General features: G+C 40.9%; 2 protein-coding genes across 2 annotated transcripts; one reads left to right on the forward strand and one right to left on the reverse strand.

Annotated features, from left to right (window-relative positions):
* Positions 1-1092: 1092 nt before the first annotated feature.
* smim14 (small integral membrane protein 14) lies at positions 1093-10085 on the reverse strand. Its single transcript, XM_047579243.1, has 6 exons — positions 9760-10085; positions 7374-7443; positions 5951-6046; positions 5112-5160; positions 4821-4972; positions 1093-3083 (listed from the first exon to the last, which is right to left on the reverse strand). The coding sequence occupies exons 3-6, from the start codon at positions 6023-6025 to the stop codon at positions 3045-3047; spliced, it is 315 nt and encodes a 104-aa protein (XP_047435199.1). The 5' UTR covers positions 6026-6046; positions 7374-7443; positions 9760-10085; the 3' UTR covers positions 1093-3044.
* On the forward strand, positions 9214-14042 carry ube2kb (ubiquitin-conjugating enzyme E2Kb (UBC1 homolog, yeast)). The gene is made up of 7 exons (XM_047579242.1): positions 9214-9668; positions 10405-10498; positions 10602-10660; positions 11194-11276; positions 11392-11491; positions 11825-11953; positions 13258-14042. The coding sequence occupies exons 1-7, from the start codon at positions 9606-9608 to the stop codon at positions 13330-13332; spliced, it is 603 nt and encodes a 200-aa protein (XP_047435198.1). The 5' UTR covers positions 9214-9605; the 3' UTR covers positions 13333-14042.
* The last annotated feature ends 1620 nt before the right edge of the window (positions 14043-15662 follow it).

The raw sequence follows: 15662 nt of genomic DNA on the forward strand, positions 1-15662 counted from the left end.
TTATTGATGGCAGGATATTCATTATAACAGAAAGAGCATTAAGATTGCTGGTATCTTCACTGTCAGAAAGCGTTACTCTGTCTTAACATTTATTTTCTAACTTTTAATTATCTGTACTTTGTTGCAGTTCAAATAGCTGCAGGGGATAGCAGCAGCTTTTATCCTATGTGATGAAGCTACTGGACACCGAATTTCCCTCAGGATAAATAATGTATATATCAAATCCAATCTCAAAAAATAGTAGTTTTGCTTCTCCCGCGCTTTAAAATGGAACTCTTTGTTTGTAATGACATGAATTTTGTCTTACATCAATCCTATGAATGTCACGCAAGACAAGAATCAGGCAAAACCTCTGAAGATTCATTAATTCCCTTTTCAAAGTGTGAGAATATAAGTTTACAGAGAAATGTGCAAACACACAACGAAACACAGTCAAGCAGTGAGACTGAAGTATTTTTTTTTATTATTATTATTTTGTTTTGTTGTTGGAAAAGTGCATAGTTGAAGCCCTTTTTACTCCAGACAGCAACATTATACATTGTCCTGGTCCACTTTTATCAGTCCGTGATATAGGGCGATGTCTTTCTTCTGTTTATTATATACATCATCATCTTATGGTTTCCCCAACACGTTCCTTCCTTTATCTCTTAGTTGCAATCCTCCAAAGTGACTGAAAGATGTTGTACCAAACCGTTTATGGAGCACTGGTTGATCTGAAGATCAGCCAGTATCTCATTAGGTGTTGCAGATACGTCAGACATGTCCTACGGCACATGTTCACAAATTACAGACACTCGCAAAACATGATGAACACTATGTGATGCAGTCTAACAGCTGAAATACAATAATCACTAAATACTTTATTATTCCACTTTTTTTTTTTTTGTGGTTTGTACTGAAAAAGGGGTTGATTCCCCACAGTAACATTGAAGCTGTCATTTGCAGTGATGCTGCAGATTTTCTCCATTAATTTTAAATTGTATTTTTAAACATTTATTCTAGTAGACAATGATTGACATACTATAAGACAATTACCTTGTGGTGTAGTGTAAATGGTCATTCCCTCCTCTTTCCATCAAATATTTAATAACACAAGTGTGAGGTTCTTTTATTTAAAAAGTCACAAACGAGCTTTAAAATTCAGAAATAAAAATTCACACTGGCACCGTTAGAATACACCGTTTCATTAATTTCCCCACGCATCAGATTGACACACTATGATACAGAATTGTGAAGTAGAAACCGACCTTCAACGCGAGTCAACAAAGTGCTCATAAAATATAGTTTTGGCTACAAACAAGTCAGCTATTCTGCAGAATCTTGTCGTTTGCTTTTAACCACAAAACAATTACAGCACACACACTCAACTCAATATGATAAAACAGATTTATTTGTGACTGAGTCAGCTGAGTTTATTGGCTTTTATTGTATTTTTTTTGTTGTTGTTGTTGTTAAATGAGTTTGTGAGCGTTTCGTATTCTTCTCACACACTCAATTGGACCTTTCTCGACTCATAACCCGTAGCAGATGTATTGTCCTCTCGAGTAACCATAGCAACCTATTTAAAGGGACAGACATGTTCTTGAAAACATAGTTAACATAGAAGTCCATGATATTTGCTAGTTTGGGAAAATGTTTAACCTATTTAACTAAGGCCTTGCTGTTAAATGTTGTAACTTTAAAGTGGAAAGAGTGGAATGTTTCAGAGAGACAAGAACCAGCCACCCTTCGTTTCTCAGCATCGCTCAATGGGGATTTCTCCGCTACCTGCTACCGTTCCCCTCTTTCTCCCGACTGTGTGACACATTCCTTCATTTTGAGATCAAGTCTGATATTTACGTCTGGGATCAGAGACTGAGGCCCTGTTCCCAACGTGGCATTAACGTGGCTCTTGGGTGATCAGATCACAGTTGGGCAGCGGCAAGTTAAGGCGTGAGAAGGCGTTGAAGTCCAGACGCCCAGAGCACGTTCTTTTTTTTTTAGTGTGCCTTAGGCCTGAGTAAAATTAAGTTGTTTTTATTTAATTTGACATCTTCCTCTGAACAGCATGAACATCTTTCAAGTGATCACAAAACAAAGAAGACCACTTGAAAACAAGACTTCAGCACTAGAGCATCTGAAGAGAAAACAGCACTGTAGATGTTTTCTATTCATTATAGATGTTAATTACTTAAACTAATAAATAAATCTAATCAAAAGTAAACAAAGTGACAGAATATCAGTAGGCTACGTGTAATTTGGTCAAAAACTTGCATTTCTTTTGCTATTAAACCACGTGTTAACGCTGATGTGTGCAAATTACCAGTTACCATGTGTCCTCAAACAGCGGCCAGGGCCTTTATTTAACTTTATCACCAAAGATTGTTTCTTTTCACAATCTCACAACAAATAAATTATTTTGCCATCCATAAAATATTGATCAGCTCATTGTGATGCCAGGTGTGAGTCTAGGTGCTGCCCTGGTAGCTGTCCGCTTGTGATCGGATCGCCCAAGAAACAAGAAACAACACCAGGCGTGAATAGCGCTCGAGTCCAAACACCGGCACACCTCCCTAATTTAAGACTTTGTGAAGTATCACACAGAGCCCAAATGATACATCAACATGCCCATATGAGTAGATAATCCAGTCTTCTGTTGATTTAGTTTTTGCTGTGTTTAACTATGATTAAATTACAGATGATAGTTAATAACAATGATAATCTACATATACCGTAAAACCTCAGCACAGAGTAATAACCAAAGCTGAAGAGGAAGCAGAATAAATGTTGGCACTATATTTATATTGTGCTTTTATGAAAAAAAAAAAAAAAAAAAAAATTAAAAAAAGATTATTAACCCTCTCTATCGTCGTAACTGTGCTGGTCTCACTGATCCAGGATCAGCTGGGCTCTAGGATCAAAGTAGTTGTATTAGAAAAAAAAATAGTAAAAGATATGTAGATGAAGGCTGACGGGGAGACGGCGCTGTCCTGGTCACAGCTGTAGAGAAACTGTGCAGCTCCAGTCTGAACCGGTGGATGACTGGTGTCAGTGGGGCTCCTCTGCTAGTCGATGGGTGGGGCTGGGGGCTCTCTTCTATCGCTCTGCAAACAGAAACCAGTCATTAAAACTAGTGCTGGCAAAATGAGTGGAATAATGCGGTGGATTAATTTAGATTAATCACGATTAAATATCATTCATTTTTAATCTTAATTAATCGCGTTTCATTTTGCATGAGCAAACACACTCAACAAGTTCAACAGTTTCAACAAAACAACTTTTTGTCTCTTGTTTTTTTTTTTTTTTTTTTTTTATAGATATATTAATGCAGCCCTGACTGAGACAAACTAACTTCTTGACATTGTCCGAGAGGAGAGCTGACCACATCTTATATAGAGTGTTTACTGCAACTGAGAACAGTCTCTCACAAGGAACAGTGGTTCAGGAGCGTGGCCAGATATTTACAAGCCAGCATTGCCAGCTGGTCTTTGTCTTGGTTTGTCTCAAGACGGGCGACGCATTAGCTGAGGTGTTAGCAGAATCCCAGACTAACGTATGCTTCACGTTAATGTGGTATTGTAAGCTAGAAGCTAGAAGTGAGTTGGTGAAAACTCCTTCCTGCAAAGTGTACTTTGCACTTTTTTGTTCTCAAATTTCCCACAGAGACGGCCAACGTGCTGTTTAGTGTCTTCCATCTTTATTGGATTTACTTGGACAAACTGCCTGAAATGTGTTGCCAGATATGTTCAGAGTCATTCTGGTTGATGGTTGATTTACTAGATGGGTTAATTGGATTAAAATTTTCAATCAGATTAATCACGACGATGGATTAATCCACGGTAACGTGTTGATTTTGACAACCGCTAATTAAAATGTAAAAATAGTAACTTTTATCTGTCTATATCTTTCAGTTTGACTGTATAAAGACATCTGTAAACCTTTAATCAGGTTGTGAACATCCACGGGTCAGAGTCCGTTTTAAACCCAGCCTTAGTTTGTTCTCAGGCCAATAACACAGAGTAAACAGGTTTGTTTGTGGTTCATAGTTTGGGGGACAAACAGCTCATCTTCCAAACATGGCAGCTGCCTTAATCATCTTTATATTTGGAAGAACTGTTGCTCAGACCTACAAAGCCCGAGTCTCCATCTGCAACACAGTAATTCAATCTCATGCCCTAATAGCATTTGATAACATGAAATTAAGCGCATTTACTGTGTAACTGAATTCTCCAATTCTCCTCAACTCCAGATTTTATTTTGGAAACAGGTTATTTTAACTCCACTGATAGAAGACAATAGGTCAGTCGTCAGGCTTTGTTGGTGCAGATCAACATCAGTGAGAAGGGTGGGACGGAAACCTGAGAGAAGGGACTCTTAACAAAGAATGGGTGGCTTGTGCCTTATTTAGACTTTGGATATTTTATTCTAAATACACGGCTTTGCAATGATCTCACCTTCTTTCGGCTGCTGTGCACAAAATAATACATAAAATGCTTTTCTCAGTCTCTTGATTATATATGATTGTGGGTGTAGCGCAAATACTTGTGGTTTATTTTTACTAATTGCGTGTTTGTCTTGCGGTTGCACGCTCTCCCCTTTTCTGTTTTTAACAAGAGCTTTTGAAAACGTGTGAGCACAAGGCAGTAAACTGTTGTAGCGTTGCAGGGGAGAGACTAAACAAGTTGCGTCTTATTGAGGTTTTAAGATGAACAGATTTCCTCTCATGAAAGCAAATAATCTTCTGCACTGTGATTAATTGGTATGCGGAAGATGAAAGAAAAGGAAAGCGGCAGCTTTTAACTTGCGACATGTAAAAAAAGGAGTGTGTGTGTGGTACTGACATCGTGGGGTCCGGTGGGTTTGCCCGTGGGCCGGGTGCCCCTGAGACTAGATGGGCGCAGCAGAAACAGGACCAGAGCCACCACTGCCCATCCCATCAGGACCATGGGGAGGGTCAGGTCACCCCCTCCTGCTGGTCCGCTGGGCCCTGGCACTGAACACAAACACACAAGTCCTCTCATGTTCCTCGTTCGGGAAACGTGTCTGAATGCAGCCGCGCTCCAGCTTTCACACACATGTTATAAATGCCAACAAACAACAAAACACGAGACCAGGTGTGACGGCATACATACATTCCTGAGGACACTCTGTGTCTGTGCAGTAGGACTGAGATTGCCTGAGCTGAAAGAGAGTCACAGAAACAAACAGAGAATTATTTAACGTCTTCCTGACTGTGTGGCAACACTGCTAGTTAAACTTTGTGTCATGAAGTTTGCGGCTTCCGTGTTGCATTAACGAAGCAACAAAGACCGCATGTTGCATTTACATGTGTTCAACGCAAAGCGAGCCTTTGCAACATCTGCTGTACAGTTGTGACTGACAAATAAAAATGATTAAACCACATGGACAACACCCTTTGGTTCTGTAAGCAAATCGCGAGTCCTAGAGGGCGTCTCCGACCAACCACAACTCGCCATGCAAGTCATACCTGCGCACAAAGAGCAAATGAGGTCACCTCGAGGGAGAGAGAGAGATGCAAAGTAACTTCAGGCTATATTTTTTTTATTACCGTCAGAATAATTTTTTTTGGAAGTAAACTGGCTTTTCACAACATACTTTCCACTAAGAATGTTTTACAAGCACAACGCAAACCTGCCAGCGTAGTGCGGCAGATAGGAGCGTTTTCACGTGGCATAACTGATAGGATCTCAAGTAAACACTGAGCAGGAACCAGGATGTGTTGGCTCAGTGTCACTCAGCCGCGTTTCATTTCCTCCTCTAAAGACTTCTATCTGCTAGAGAATCGTACATGTTAAGTTACTTCTCTTAACTTCGGCATGAAATATTTTCTCTTCACACCGCATGCTTGGAATACTTTGACCTCTCCCCTCGCGTTCAGCCCTGTCATAATAAAAATATACCACACGGACTTTGAGAGATTTTGAAAGCCTTTTCGGGCTCCGTTGCTTACCAGGTTGATGAGCCGCCTCATAGCGTACTCCTGGGTGCAGATGCACTCGCAAGGGTCAAAGCCTCCCTCTGCCATTTCTCACCACGCGGTATCCACCTTGGAAGACAAGCACCGCATGTAACCAGGACGTACATGAGCCAGCGAGAGAAACCCAACGCTACCTGTTGTCAGCCCCTGGGCTCTATTGTTGTTCCACAGGCTCACACAGATTAGTGGGAGGAGACTTGCTCAGCTAAGGACAGTCAGCAAACTCTGTGGCTATGTTATCACCAGGGAGAGCTGCAGATTTTCACTGTATTTATCTTTTATAGTTGTTGCTGAGAAAGCCCAATTCTCCTACGCTCTGTCAGTCAAAATAAACGTTATCGCATTTCTTGCTTTGCTTTGTGGAATTAGGTCTTTATAGTTATTTATGTATTTATTTTGAGCTGTTCTTTAACCATTTTTTGTGTGTGTGTCTCCTGGGGATGGCTGCTGCCATCAAGGATTGTCATAGATATGGGGATGGGGGGGTGGTCTGGTCTGGTCTAGGTGGATGATACATATCTAAATAACCACATAAATGCCAATATCAAATGTTTCCCAGCAGAACTTTGAATTGTCACGAGAGATTAAGGTTAATATTATTTTAATGTTGGTTTCTCCAGAAGTGAAATCAACGTTTCCACTATATATATGTAAATATATATGTAATCAGCACACACAACTTCTTTAAACACTATCTTAGTTTCGTTTTAACTGCGTTTCCTGCCCTGTGGTTCTGTATGTGTCCAGCTGATTATATAGTGATTCATCTGCGCCAATCTACCACAATAAAAGTAAAAGTAAAAAAAAAAAACTCAGAGGCCATTTTATGACATACCTTAAACAAACGTGGCCTTACGCAAAAGGATCTACAATAAATGACATCTGCTTGAAGATTATATAAGTAAGAAGTTTACATAGATGAGGTGTTTACTTCAGCGTGTCCACCCCATTTGCGTCAGTGGCACTAAGGTAAATAGCAGAGACAGGTCTCTTGTGTAAAGCTAAACAGTTCAGGAGCGACACAAAGCCAACGCCAGGAATTATCCACTGCAGGAGTGGTGCTGTGTTAGCCGGCATTACTTTTAGCATGTAACATATACACGTTATATTTTCCATGGCTGGCTGGCTGGCTGCACATCAGCTCGGACAGTTTGTCTCGACCCAGCTGGATTCAATCAATCACAGCTACACCCCCGCTCCCCTATTAGCTCTGAGCTAACCCTTGACTTTTCCATTAAGTTAGCCCCAGAGCTAATCTAGCATAACGTTAAACCAGCTTCTCGGTCGTGCAGTCACCCAAACCAGAGGAAATCCTCTTTCTCTCTCTCTCTCTCTCTGTGTTGACTGTTAATAATGGAGGACAGATGTGAAAGCGGCGTCGAAATTTAAGACTTACTTGGGCTTTGTGACGTTCAGGAAGCGTTTGGTTGTCCTCTGGAGGCCCGGACTACACAGCTGCAGTCCCGCTGTTATCGACAGAGATGGGTCATACAGCAGACATGTCAAAATGTCAAAATACCCTCTCTGTTTTGTCTAATGCACGTGAACTAACCACAGTCTTCGCGATTAACATCCGGGATGTTGAAGGAGGGGCGGGCCCCGACGCTAAAATAGACGTCTCCTATTGGTTCACACGTTTGATTGACAGGCCTCTGAGCCAATCAGAGCTGAGAAGGATCTCACAGGCTGGATAGTAAACAAACAGTCCAGCTGCCTGTCATCGCGACACAAAGGAAGATGAACTCCCAACATCTGCGCGGTTGTATAACCAAATATAAAGGAGTGGAATCGATATTTTTACTTAAATAAAATACTACGAAATCGTACTCGGGTATTTTAATTTAATGCTGTTTCTGGGAAAGAAATCTGGAATTTATTTGATTTGATAGTCCCTATTCTGCACTTCTGGTCTTAGACACAAAATGTGCTGGGTTTACAATTTATGATGCATTGTTACCCAGTGTTAAGAGGTGTGAAAGATGGACATGTTACTAATAATTTTCTCTTTTTTTATAATGCCATTTTTGTTTCTTCTGTTGTTAAATATATAAATATATGATACAACAATAATAATGTTCCACTGAACAACTATAGTCATGTATTTTGGCACATAATCTGGCCACATACATTGTACTTCAGTCCATTTAACACATAATTATTTTATTTTTCTCCCATACATATTTAAACCTGCGAGCTGGACAAACATATAGTCCTACATAGGAGGAATGTTGTTCAATAAAGAAGACATTATATTATTGCCTATTAAGTAGTTCAAAATGTGGCTGTATGCAAAGCAGATTGGTTATTTATTGTATGTTGTGAAAGTATAATGTAAGAGATAAATAATAAGTGAAATTAAGAAGCGTAAGATTACTCAAGTGCAAGTACAAGAGCAAGTATCTCTAAATATTATTAATCATCTTCTTTATTAAGCAAAATATAATAAATATATAGAGATGTCTCGCAGAAATTTAAGCACTATTAACAGCCAAATTGTAATTTGGTACGAGAGCCGTGATTGTAGTCGACATGCATTTGAGTAAAAACTTGTTTTTGGTCACTAAATCTAGAAATAGTTTAAGTAGAAGAATAAAATAACATAGATACAGGTGCTTAAAATAGTTTGAGTTGAAATGTTCAAATAACTTTGCATAGTGTTCAAATTCCTTAGTTGTATTATACACCGATCAGGCATAACATTATGACCATCTTCCTAATATTATAGGTCTCCCATTCGCCTCCAAGACAGTTGTGACTCATCAGAGGATGGACACGGGCCTTCTGAGGGCGTCCTGCGGTGTCTGGTACCAGGATGTTGTTAGTGGGGGGGTCTTTGGGTCTTATGGGTTGAGGGGAGGATCATCCCACAGATAGTGGGATGATCCTCCTCCTTGGAGGCCAGATCAACACCTTCTTTTAAAGTTCTTCCTAAACCATTTTTTTTGTGTGTGTGTCTGTGTCATTCTGCATCCTGCTTGTTGCTGCCATCAATGAGTGCCATCGCTGTGGGGTGGGGGTGTCTGATTTCCTCTAGATGGGTCCACAGGTCCAGATCCACAAGTTTCCCAGCAGGATATTGAACTGTCACAAGATGGTCATAATGTTACTGGTTTAAATGTATGGCTAATATGTGTATTCTCCCTTATGTGAAATTAACTGTTAACTAAATCTAGACTGTGAAAACAAAATAAAAACCAATATCATTGTCAGGTGTAAATTCCTGACAAGTTGCCAGTGCTGGAAAATCAGACGTGGGCGTCACATGATGAAGAAATGTCCTGAAGGCGAGTTTGAAAAGAGCCTAACCCCAAATGCAGCCTGTCACCTGAGCTCATTAATGAAAGTTCCAGTTTCAGCTCCATGCTGCTACTTCACTGTCTGCATGTTTCTGGATCGACCGACCGACCGACTCACCGACTCACTGACTGACTGACGCTGGGTGGCAGGGTGGCAGTCGACGGCTACTCTGAACTCCCTCTGGGGTGATAGGAAGCGCTGGACCGTAAAAAGTGAAAGGACCTTCGTGTAAAAAAAAAAGCAGCAAGCGGCGGGGCAACCTTCCGTTACAGCCAGACAAACACCGGCAGAGACTGAGGGAGGCTCTGGGTCTAGCTTTCAGGACACAGCCATGGCGAACATCGCGGTCCAAAGGATCAAGCGGGAGTTCAAAGAAGTTCTCAAAAGCGAAGAGGTGCCGTAACGTAACTTATATTCACCCGTGTTATTTCAACGCCATTGCTATATACACTGTCAGTGGTAGTTAAAGACAGAGCATAATTTACCTTTGCTCGGGTCTCGCTCCTGGTGTTGTAGGTCAGGCCCAACCAGGAGAACTTTAGCTTTAGCTGTAGCTGTAGCTTCGCGTCAGGGATCTGGCCGAGCCCTTCCTCTTGTGTCCGGCGGCTGCGTTCAGGAAACACCGGGGATTCAGCCGGGTCCGTCTCATAAGGCCCTCTTTATTTGTTTTTGTTTTTTTATTTTTTATTTATTTTATTTTTTAATAACACACAATACCGCTTTTATCTCTGGTTTATTACCCAACTGAAACAACCGGTGGGCTTTAACACGAGGCTGTTTGTGGGGTGGTTGCGGCAATTTTTAAAAGATACGTGTTGTCATTTTTGCTACCTGTCAAGTGTTGTTATTGAGGGTTTCTAAGCTAACTGTGGCTAGCCGGGTGCTGCTAACTGTGCTGCTAACGTATCTGTTGTGACGCTTCCTGTGAAGACTTTCAACAGATATTATTGTATTTATTGTGGGTTTTTTATTTTTTATTTTTATCGCCAACTGTGTGTGGCTGCATATTGGGCAAAAACATGTCCAGACGGAGGCTGAGACCTGTGCTTTCACTGGACACCCATGATGATGATGATGATGATGATGATGATGAATTGTGTGTGTCTCTTCTCGTTTGTCCCAACCCTTAGACAAGTAAAAACCAAATTAAAGTAGATTTGGTGGACGAGAACTTCACAGAGTTGAGGGGTGAGATAGCAGGACCTCCAGATACACCGTACGAAGGTACAGTCACACACCTGCACTGTAATGGCAACGTCCTGTTTTTGTGCCTGTTAATGTTGTGATTTGTCATGCTGAAACATTGTTGTTCTGTCTTCTTCTCCAGGTGGAAGGTATCAGCTTGAAATAAAAATCCCAGAAACCTATCCCTTTAACCCGCCAAAGGTATATGCACTTTAGCATCTTTAGCACGTTTTCATCATTTTAAGTTCATTTAAATACACACACACACAGTATCCAGCCATTGTTGGCATCACAGTTTTGGGGTAAACTATGTTTCTAGTTTCTAAAACCTTGATGTTTAATTTAACTTTTAGAAAACGCTCAATCTGCACGTTAAAATGAAAGTGAAAGAATGTGCATTATTGTGTTATCTTGAAATCCACCCATTTATTTGCACAGGTGCTAGTTACTAAGCGCGCTAGGAGAGGTGGGCAGCTGAGAAAGCACTGATCATTCACTCCATATTTACACATTTCTTCCCATCAGCCCGATCCACTTCCACCACATCATAAAAATACATATAATAACAATCATTTTTAGGAATAAAAACAGTGTTTTTTACTGAACTGAATGCTGGCTAAATTAAAAGACTTCATCACGTTGAATTCATACACCCAAATATGGACAAATTACCATTGTCTAACATGCCGTGCACTGTTTTAACATAGGTTATCTCGCGCTTTTGTCTTTCTCAGGTGCGCTTCATCACTAAGATCTGGCATCCTAACATCAGTTCTGTGACAGGAGCAATATGTCTGGACATTTTAAAAGACCAGTGGTGAGTGAGCGGTGTCCGAACCTCGTGAATCGACGGCGCTCGATGCGCCGCTCTTGTGTTCCCCTTTGCAGCCTTTTTACACATCTGCGCCGCCTCTTAATCTTGTCTCACCCAGGGCAGCTGCTATGACCCTGCGGACGGTGCTGTTGTCTCTACAGGCTCTTCTCGCTGCAGCAGAACCAGACGATCCACAGGATGCAGTAGTCGCAAACCAGGTGAGAAAGATTTATGTTGCTTCTTGGTGCAGTGTTCCTGCTCTGCTGCTTTCCTTATTATATTTAGATGGCAAAACCACACGTATTGTAGAAGTTGAGCACAGAATCATGAACTGTTTGCTTTTCCTAGATAAAAGTAACGCTGTGGTGTTGTTCGTGGTAAATGCCGTGTGCCGAGCCTAGTAAATAATAATGGTTTCATAGGTTGTCACGATCAGTCGTACAGCATTGTTTTTCACACAGTTTGTCTCTGTCTGCTTTCTCTGTTTGTGATTTATTTATATTTATATATTTTTTTTTAAAAATGTGAATTGTCTCTTTCTGAATCCTCAGTATAAGCAGAACCCAGAAATGTTCAAACAGACTGCGAGGCTGTGGTCTCACGTCTACGCGGGCGCTCCCGTCTCCAGCCCCGACTACACGCGTAAAATAGACAAACTCTGTGCCATGGGCTTCGATAAGGTCAGAAACCACTTTCTGTGTATGTCACGTTCTACCACAACATTTATATGTAAAACGAAGCATAATGTGGAACAGAAGAGCACTAGAGGCTGGGGACAGTTGTTGTGTTTTTGATCAGGCGTTTATGTAAAAATTGACTCTGTGGCAAAACAAATCACTGGTTAGTGAATGTTAGTTGTGAGTGCTTTGGGTTTTGGGTTGTGGGTCAGAAAAACAACGCATCCAAGATGCAGTTTTACACTTTTGCAGTTTTACTGTTGCATTTTGCAGAAAACATATGGTAGATTAAATGATAATGCAGTAATTACAGTGGGGTTGTGTTATTTTACTGGATTTACCTGTTATAAGTTTATGTTTATTTAAACACGACTACATCTATAGACCCCTTCATGGTCACTGTGACGTCACTATGGCAACTGGAGGCAAAGCAGAGGGAAACTTTAGGTGAATATTGTCAGTTTCAACCATGAAAACATCAACTTGCTGTATTTTTTTGGTGCCAAAACTGAAAAATCAAAAACACTAACTTGAAGTTTTATCACATACCAGCCGCTGCCAGTAGTACACAACTTTGTGTTTGGTGATTAAAACAAAGGATTGAGACAAGTGAGACAATCAACAACACAGACACTCCTCAGATAAGATTAATATGTGATGAATCATCAGTTTCAGTCTGGATAACATCATGTGTCAGACTAAACCGTGGCTGAAATTAATAAGTTAATTACATTATTTAGGGGATTCTTGTTACATGTCAATGCTAATGCTAACCGTGAGCTAACACAACATTAGTTGTGTGTTTCAGGGGTGTCCAAGCAGAAGTTTCATTTACTACTTTACCCTTCACAGTGGTTCCACTTAATTCTTGTAATATATTTGTTGGAGATGTTTAACTTGATAAAGACAGACCAGACTTCGTCCCCTCTGTGTCCTACTTGGGTCAAATCGTCCATCCAGCGAGTGAGAGTGTAGGGGTCGAGTCAACTTTTTAAAATAATGCTCACAGTCTCGGAGAGTGAGCGTATTAGTATATTCTCTAAAATATGTGTTTCCCTCAGTCCGTTGAAATATGCTAACAGCTGTTTACAAGCTACAGTGTTTGAGATGTGTTGCCTCCGGTTAAGCCCCGCCCCTCAAAATATGTCACATTGTTTACAAACCGTGAAGGGGTCTATAATTATAATCTAGGAAATCTGCTCTGTCCACATTTAAACAAGAACATTAATTTTTCAGGTCTTTTTTTTAATATAGTTTCTGTTCATTTCTAAGTGACTCCTCTCTTCCTCCTCCCCCCCCACACACAGAATGCAGTAATAGCGGCCTTGTCTTCTAAATCCTGGGATGTGGAAACGGCGACAGAGCTGCTCCTCAGCAACTGAAGCACGCGGCGGCCTGGTGTGAGGATCCAAAACAAAACAAAACAAAAAAAAACAAACCCTTCCCCATCATTAAATCATCAGCCCCTCCCCGGTACCATTCCACCGTTCTGCCTTTTCGCCACACAGACGACACCCCCGGTCCATCACGGTGCTCTGAACCCTCTTTTATAACCAATTAGTTTGCTACAAACTCCACACCTGTAGCGCCACAGTTGCCAATATGCACACCACCCTGTTGCCTGTCTTCATCCCATCTATCCATTAGCTCTTCTCTTCTGCTAATTCAAAACGTGTCCCCCTGCCCCCCCCTCCCCCCAACCACCACCAAAAAAACATCCTCGTCATGCATCTCGTCTTCCACGCCCCTTTAAGTATATCGGCTTTTTTTTTTTTTTTTTCACCAGTTTGTGTTCCTTATCAAGTAACTGCCTGGTGGATTGTCCGTGGTAAAATGTGAGGGGGGGAATCCTTCGTACTGCTCTCACACTACGTCACTGTTGATTCCTTTTCGGCAGCTCGTGTGTCAGATACTGTCCCACAGACTCTCAGTACTGTAAAAAAAAAAAAAAAGCGTGCTGGATTAACTTTACTTGACTGGATAGTGCTGTGCAAGAACATTGTACTGGGGGGTTTCTTCCTGAATAGTTTATCATAGATGCTTCAAAAAATCCACTGCAAGTGTTTGTATTTTTCTTTCTGTGTGTAAAGATAAAAGAAAAACAAAAAAAAGAATCACACACACATAACATCCTCTCGACACATGCACCGGAGAGAAAAAAAGAAAAAAAAAGTCTGTAAATAGATGCGTGTAAATTTGAAAATACAACGGGAATATACTTTTTTTCTTACATGGCATTGAAAAACAAATTATTTTAAATATAAACTATGCCTAGTTTACAGTTATATGGAGAGATATCTTTTTATGCTTTTGTGATCCATGAGAAGTTCCTCTGAATGTCATTTTTTTTTTTTTTTGGTTTGTTTGTGTTTTTCTTTTCTTTTCATACGATCGTTGTGTACGGTGGGAGGTGGGGGGGTCGCAGGTCGCAGCCACAGCGTTGGCCCCTTAAACGGTACCGGAGGAGGGAACAGCTCAGCTCAGGCCCTAAAGGTCACTTACGCGCCACGTCTTTCCTTCCACGTCCACTCGTTCTCGCATCTTCTCTTGTCCTTGCATGTTCTGTTGCCTTTTTTTGTTTAATTTGGCCAAATGATGTGGCGGGTGTGTGTCTGTGTGGATCTCGCGTCTGACTAAATCAGCTCTGAAACCCACCGACCAGGAAACAGGAAGGGAACCAAAGCGATTTCTTTTTTTTTTTTTTTTTTGAATACGTTGCTGGAAAATGATCTGCAGTAAGAAATCGGTGAATGTCAGTGAGGAGTTTGTTTGTTTGTTTTTTTGCAGTGGTTTTCTTCTTTTTTAACCCATTTTCAGAGCGTTTTCTGTTTCGGCCGCAGATGAAAGGTCCTTTTGTTGTGGTGGAGGTGGATCTGTACAGATAATCATCCAATCCAGCAGCACTCAATCAAAAAAAAAAACAAAACAACTTTGGCCATATATACACTATATATATATAAATATATATATACGCACACAAACACACAGGTGTGTAGGTGATGACCTACACTCCCAAACATGCTTTACTACACAGCCAAATAAAATACTCGTTGAGCTCGTCTGAATTATGTCCTCGGATCGACAAGAGGCTGGAACTCCTCTCGTTACTCTGTGAAGTAGGTATCAGGCCTGCACAGCGTTTTTTCAAAGACTTTTCACTCGAGGTACATGAACTGCAGAGACGTATGTGGAGAAGTGGGGTGAAGATGCATCCTCTCACAAGTTTTTTTTTTTCCTCTTTTTTTTTAAAAAACATTTGCTGCTCAGTCCCCTTCCTACCTGCACAGTTTGGCATCTCACAGTCTGACACGATGTGCAACGTTCTTCTCGGATAAAAGTGAACAAGTTTCCAGCCAAAAACAACAACAACAACAACCACAACCACAAAAAAAAGAAAAGAACGCACACGTCATTTGTTTTACTTGTAAATAATAGTTGGGTTTTCGGTTCTTGATGCAGAGCCTCGTGATCATCGCACCACTGATGGCTGGATCGACATTTTGTAAGAAAAAAAGGCAGGATGACGATGAGAGAAGAGGAATGAAAAGAGGCCCGATACTCCCCGTCTTCCTGGTGTTCTCACTATGTACAAATATTGCACGACGATGACAAAGCATAAAAAAAAGGGGGGGTGTTGCGTTTCAGTTTCTCCATTTGGATTGAGAATATATATATATATATATTTTTTTTTTTTTTGAAGGGGGGGGTTGTT

This window comes from Mugil cephalus, chromosome 2 (genome assembly GCF_022458985.1).
Source record: "Mugil cephalus isolate CIBA_MC_2020 chromosome 2, CIBA_Mcephalus_1.1, whole genome shotgun sequence".
NCBI classification, from domain to species: Eukaryota; Metazoa; Chordata; class Actinopteri; order Mugiliformes; family Mugilidae; genus Mugil; species Mugil cephalus.

Coding starts and splice junctions, on each gene's coding strand:
- smim14 (XM_047579243.1), bottom strand. CDS start 6,025: ATGGCAGAGGGAGGCTTTGACCCTTGCGAGTGCATCTGCACCCAGGAG. Junction 4,973..5,111: donor CACAGAGTGTCCTCAGGAAT/GTATGTATGCCG, acceptor GTTTGTGTTCAG/TGCCAGGGCCCAGCGGACCA. Junction 3,084..4,820: donor AACCCACCGGACCCCACGAT/GTCAGTACCACA, acceptor TTCTGTTTGCAG/AGCGATAGAAGAGAGCCCCC.
- ube2kb (XM_047579242.1), top strand. CDS start 9,606: ATGGCGAACATCGCGGTCCAAAGGATCAAGCGGGAGTTCAAAGAAGTT. Junction 10,661..11,193: donor ATCCCTTTAACCCGCCAAAG/GTATATGCACTT, acceptor TGTCTTTCTCAG/GTGCGCTTCATCACTAAGAT. Junction 11,277..11,391: donor GACATTTTAAAAGACCAGTG/GTGAGTGAGCGG, acceptor TGTCTCACCCAG/GGCAGCTGCTATGACCCTGC.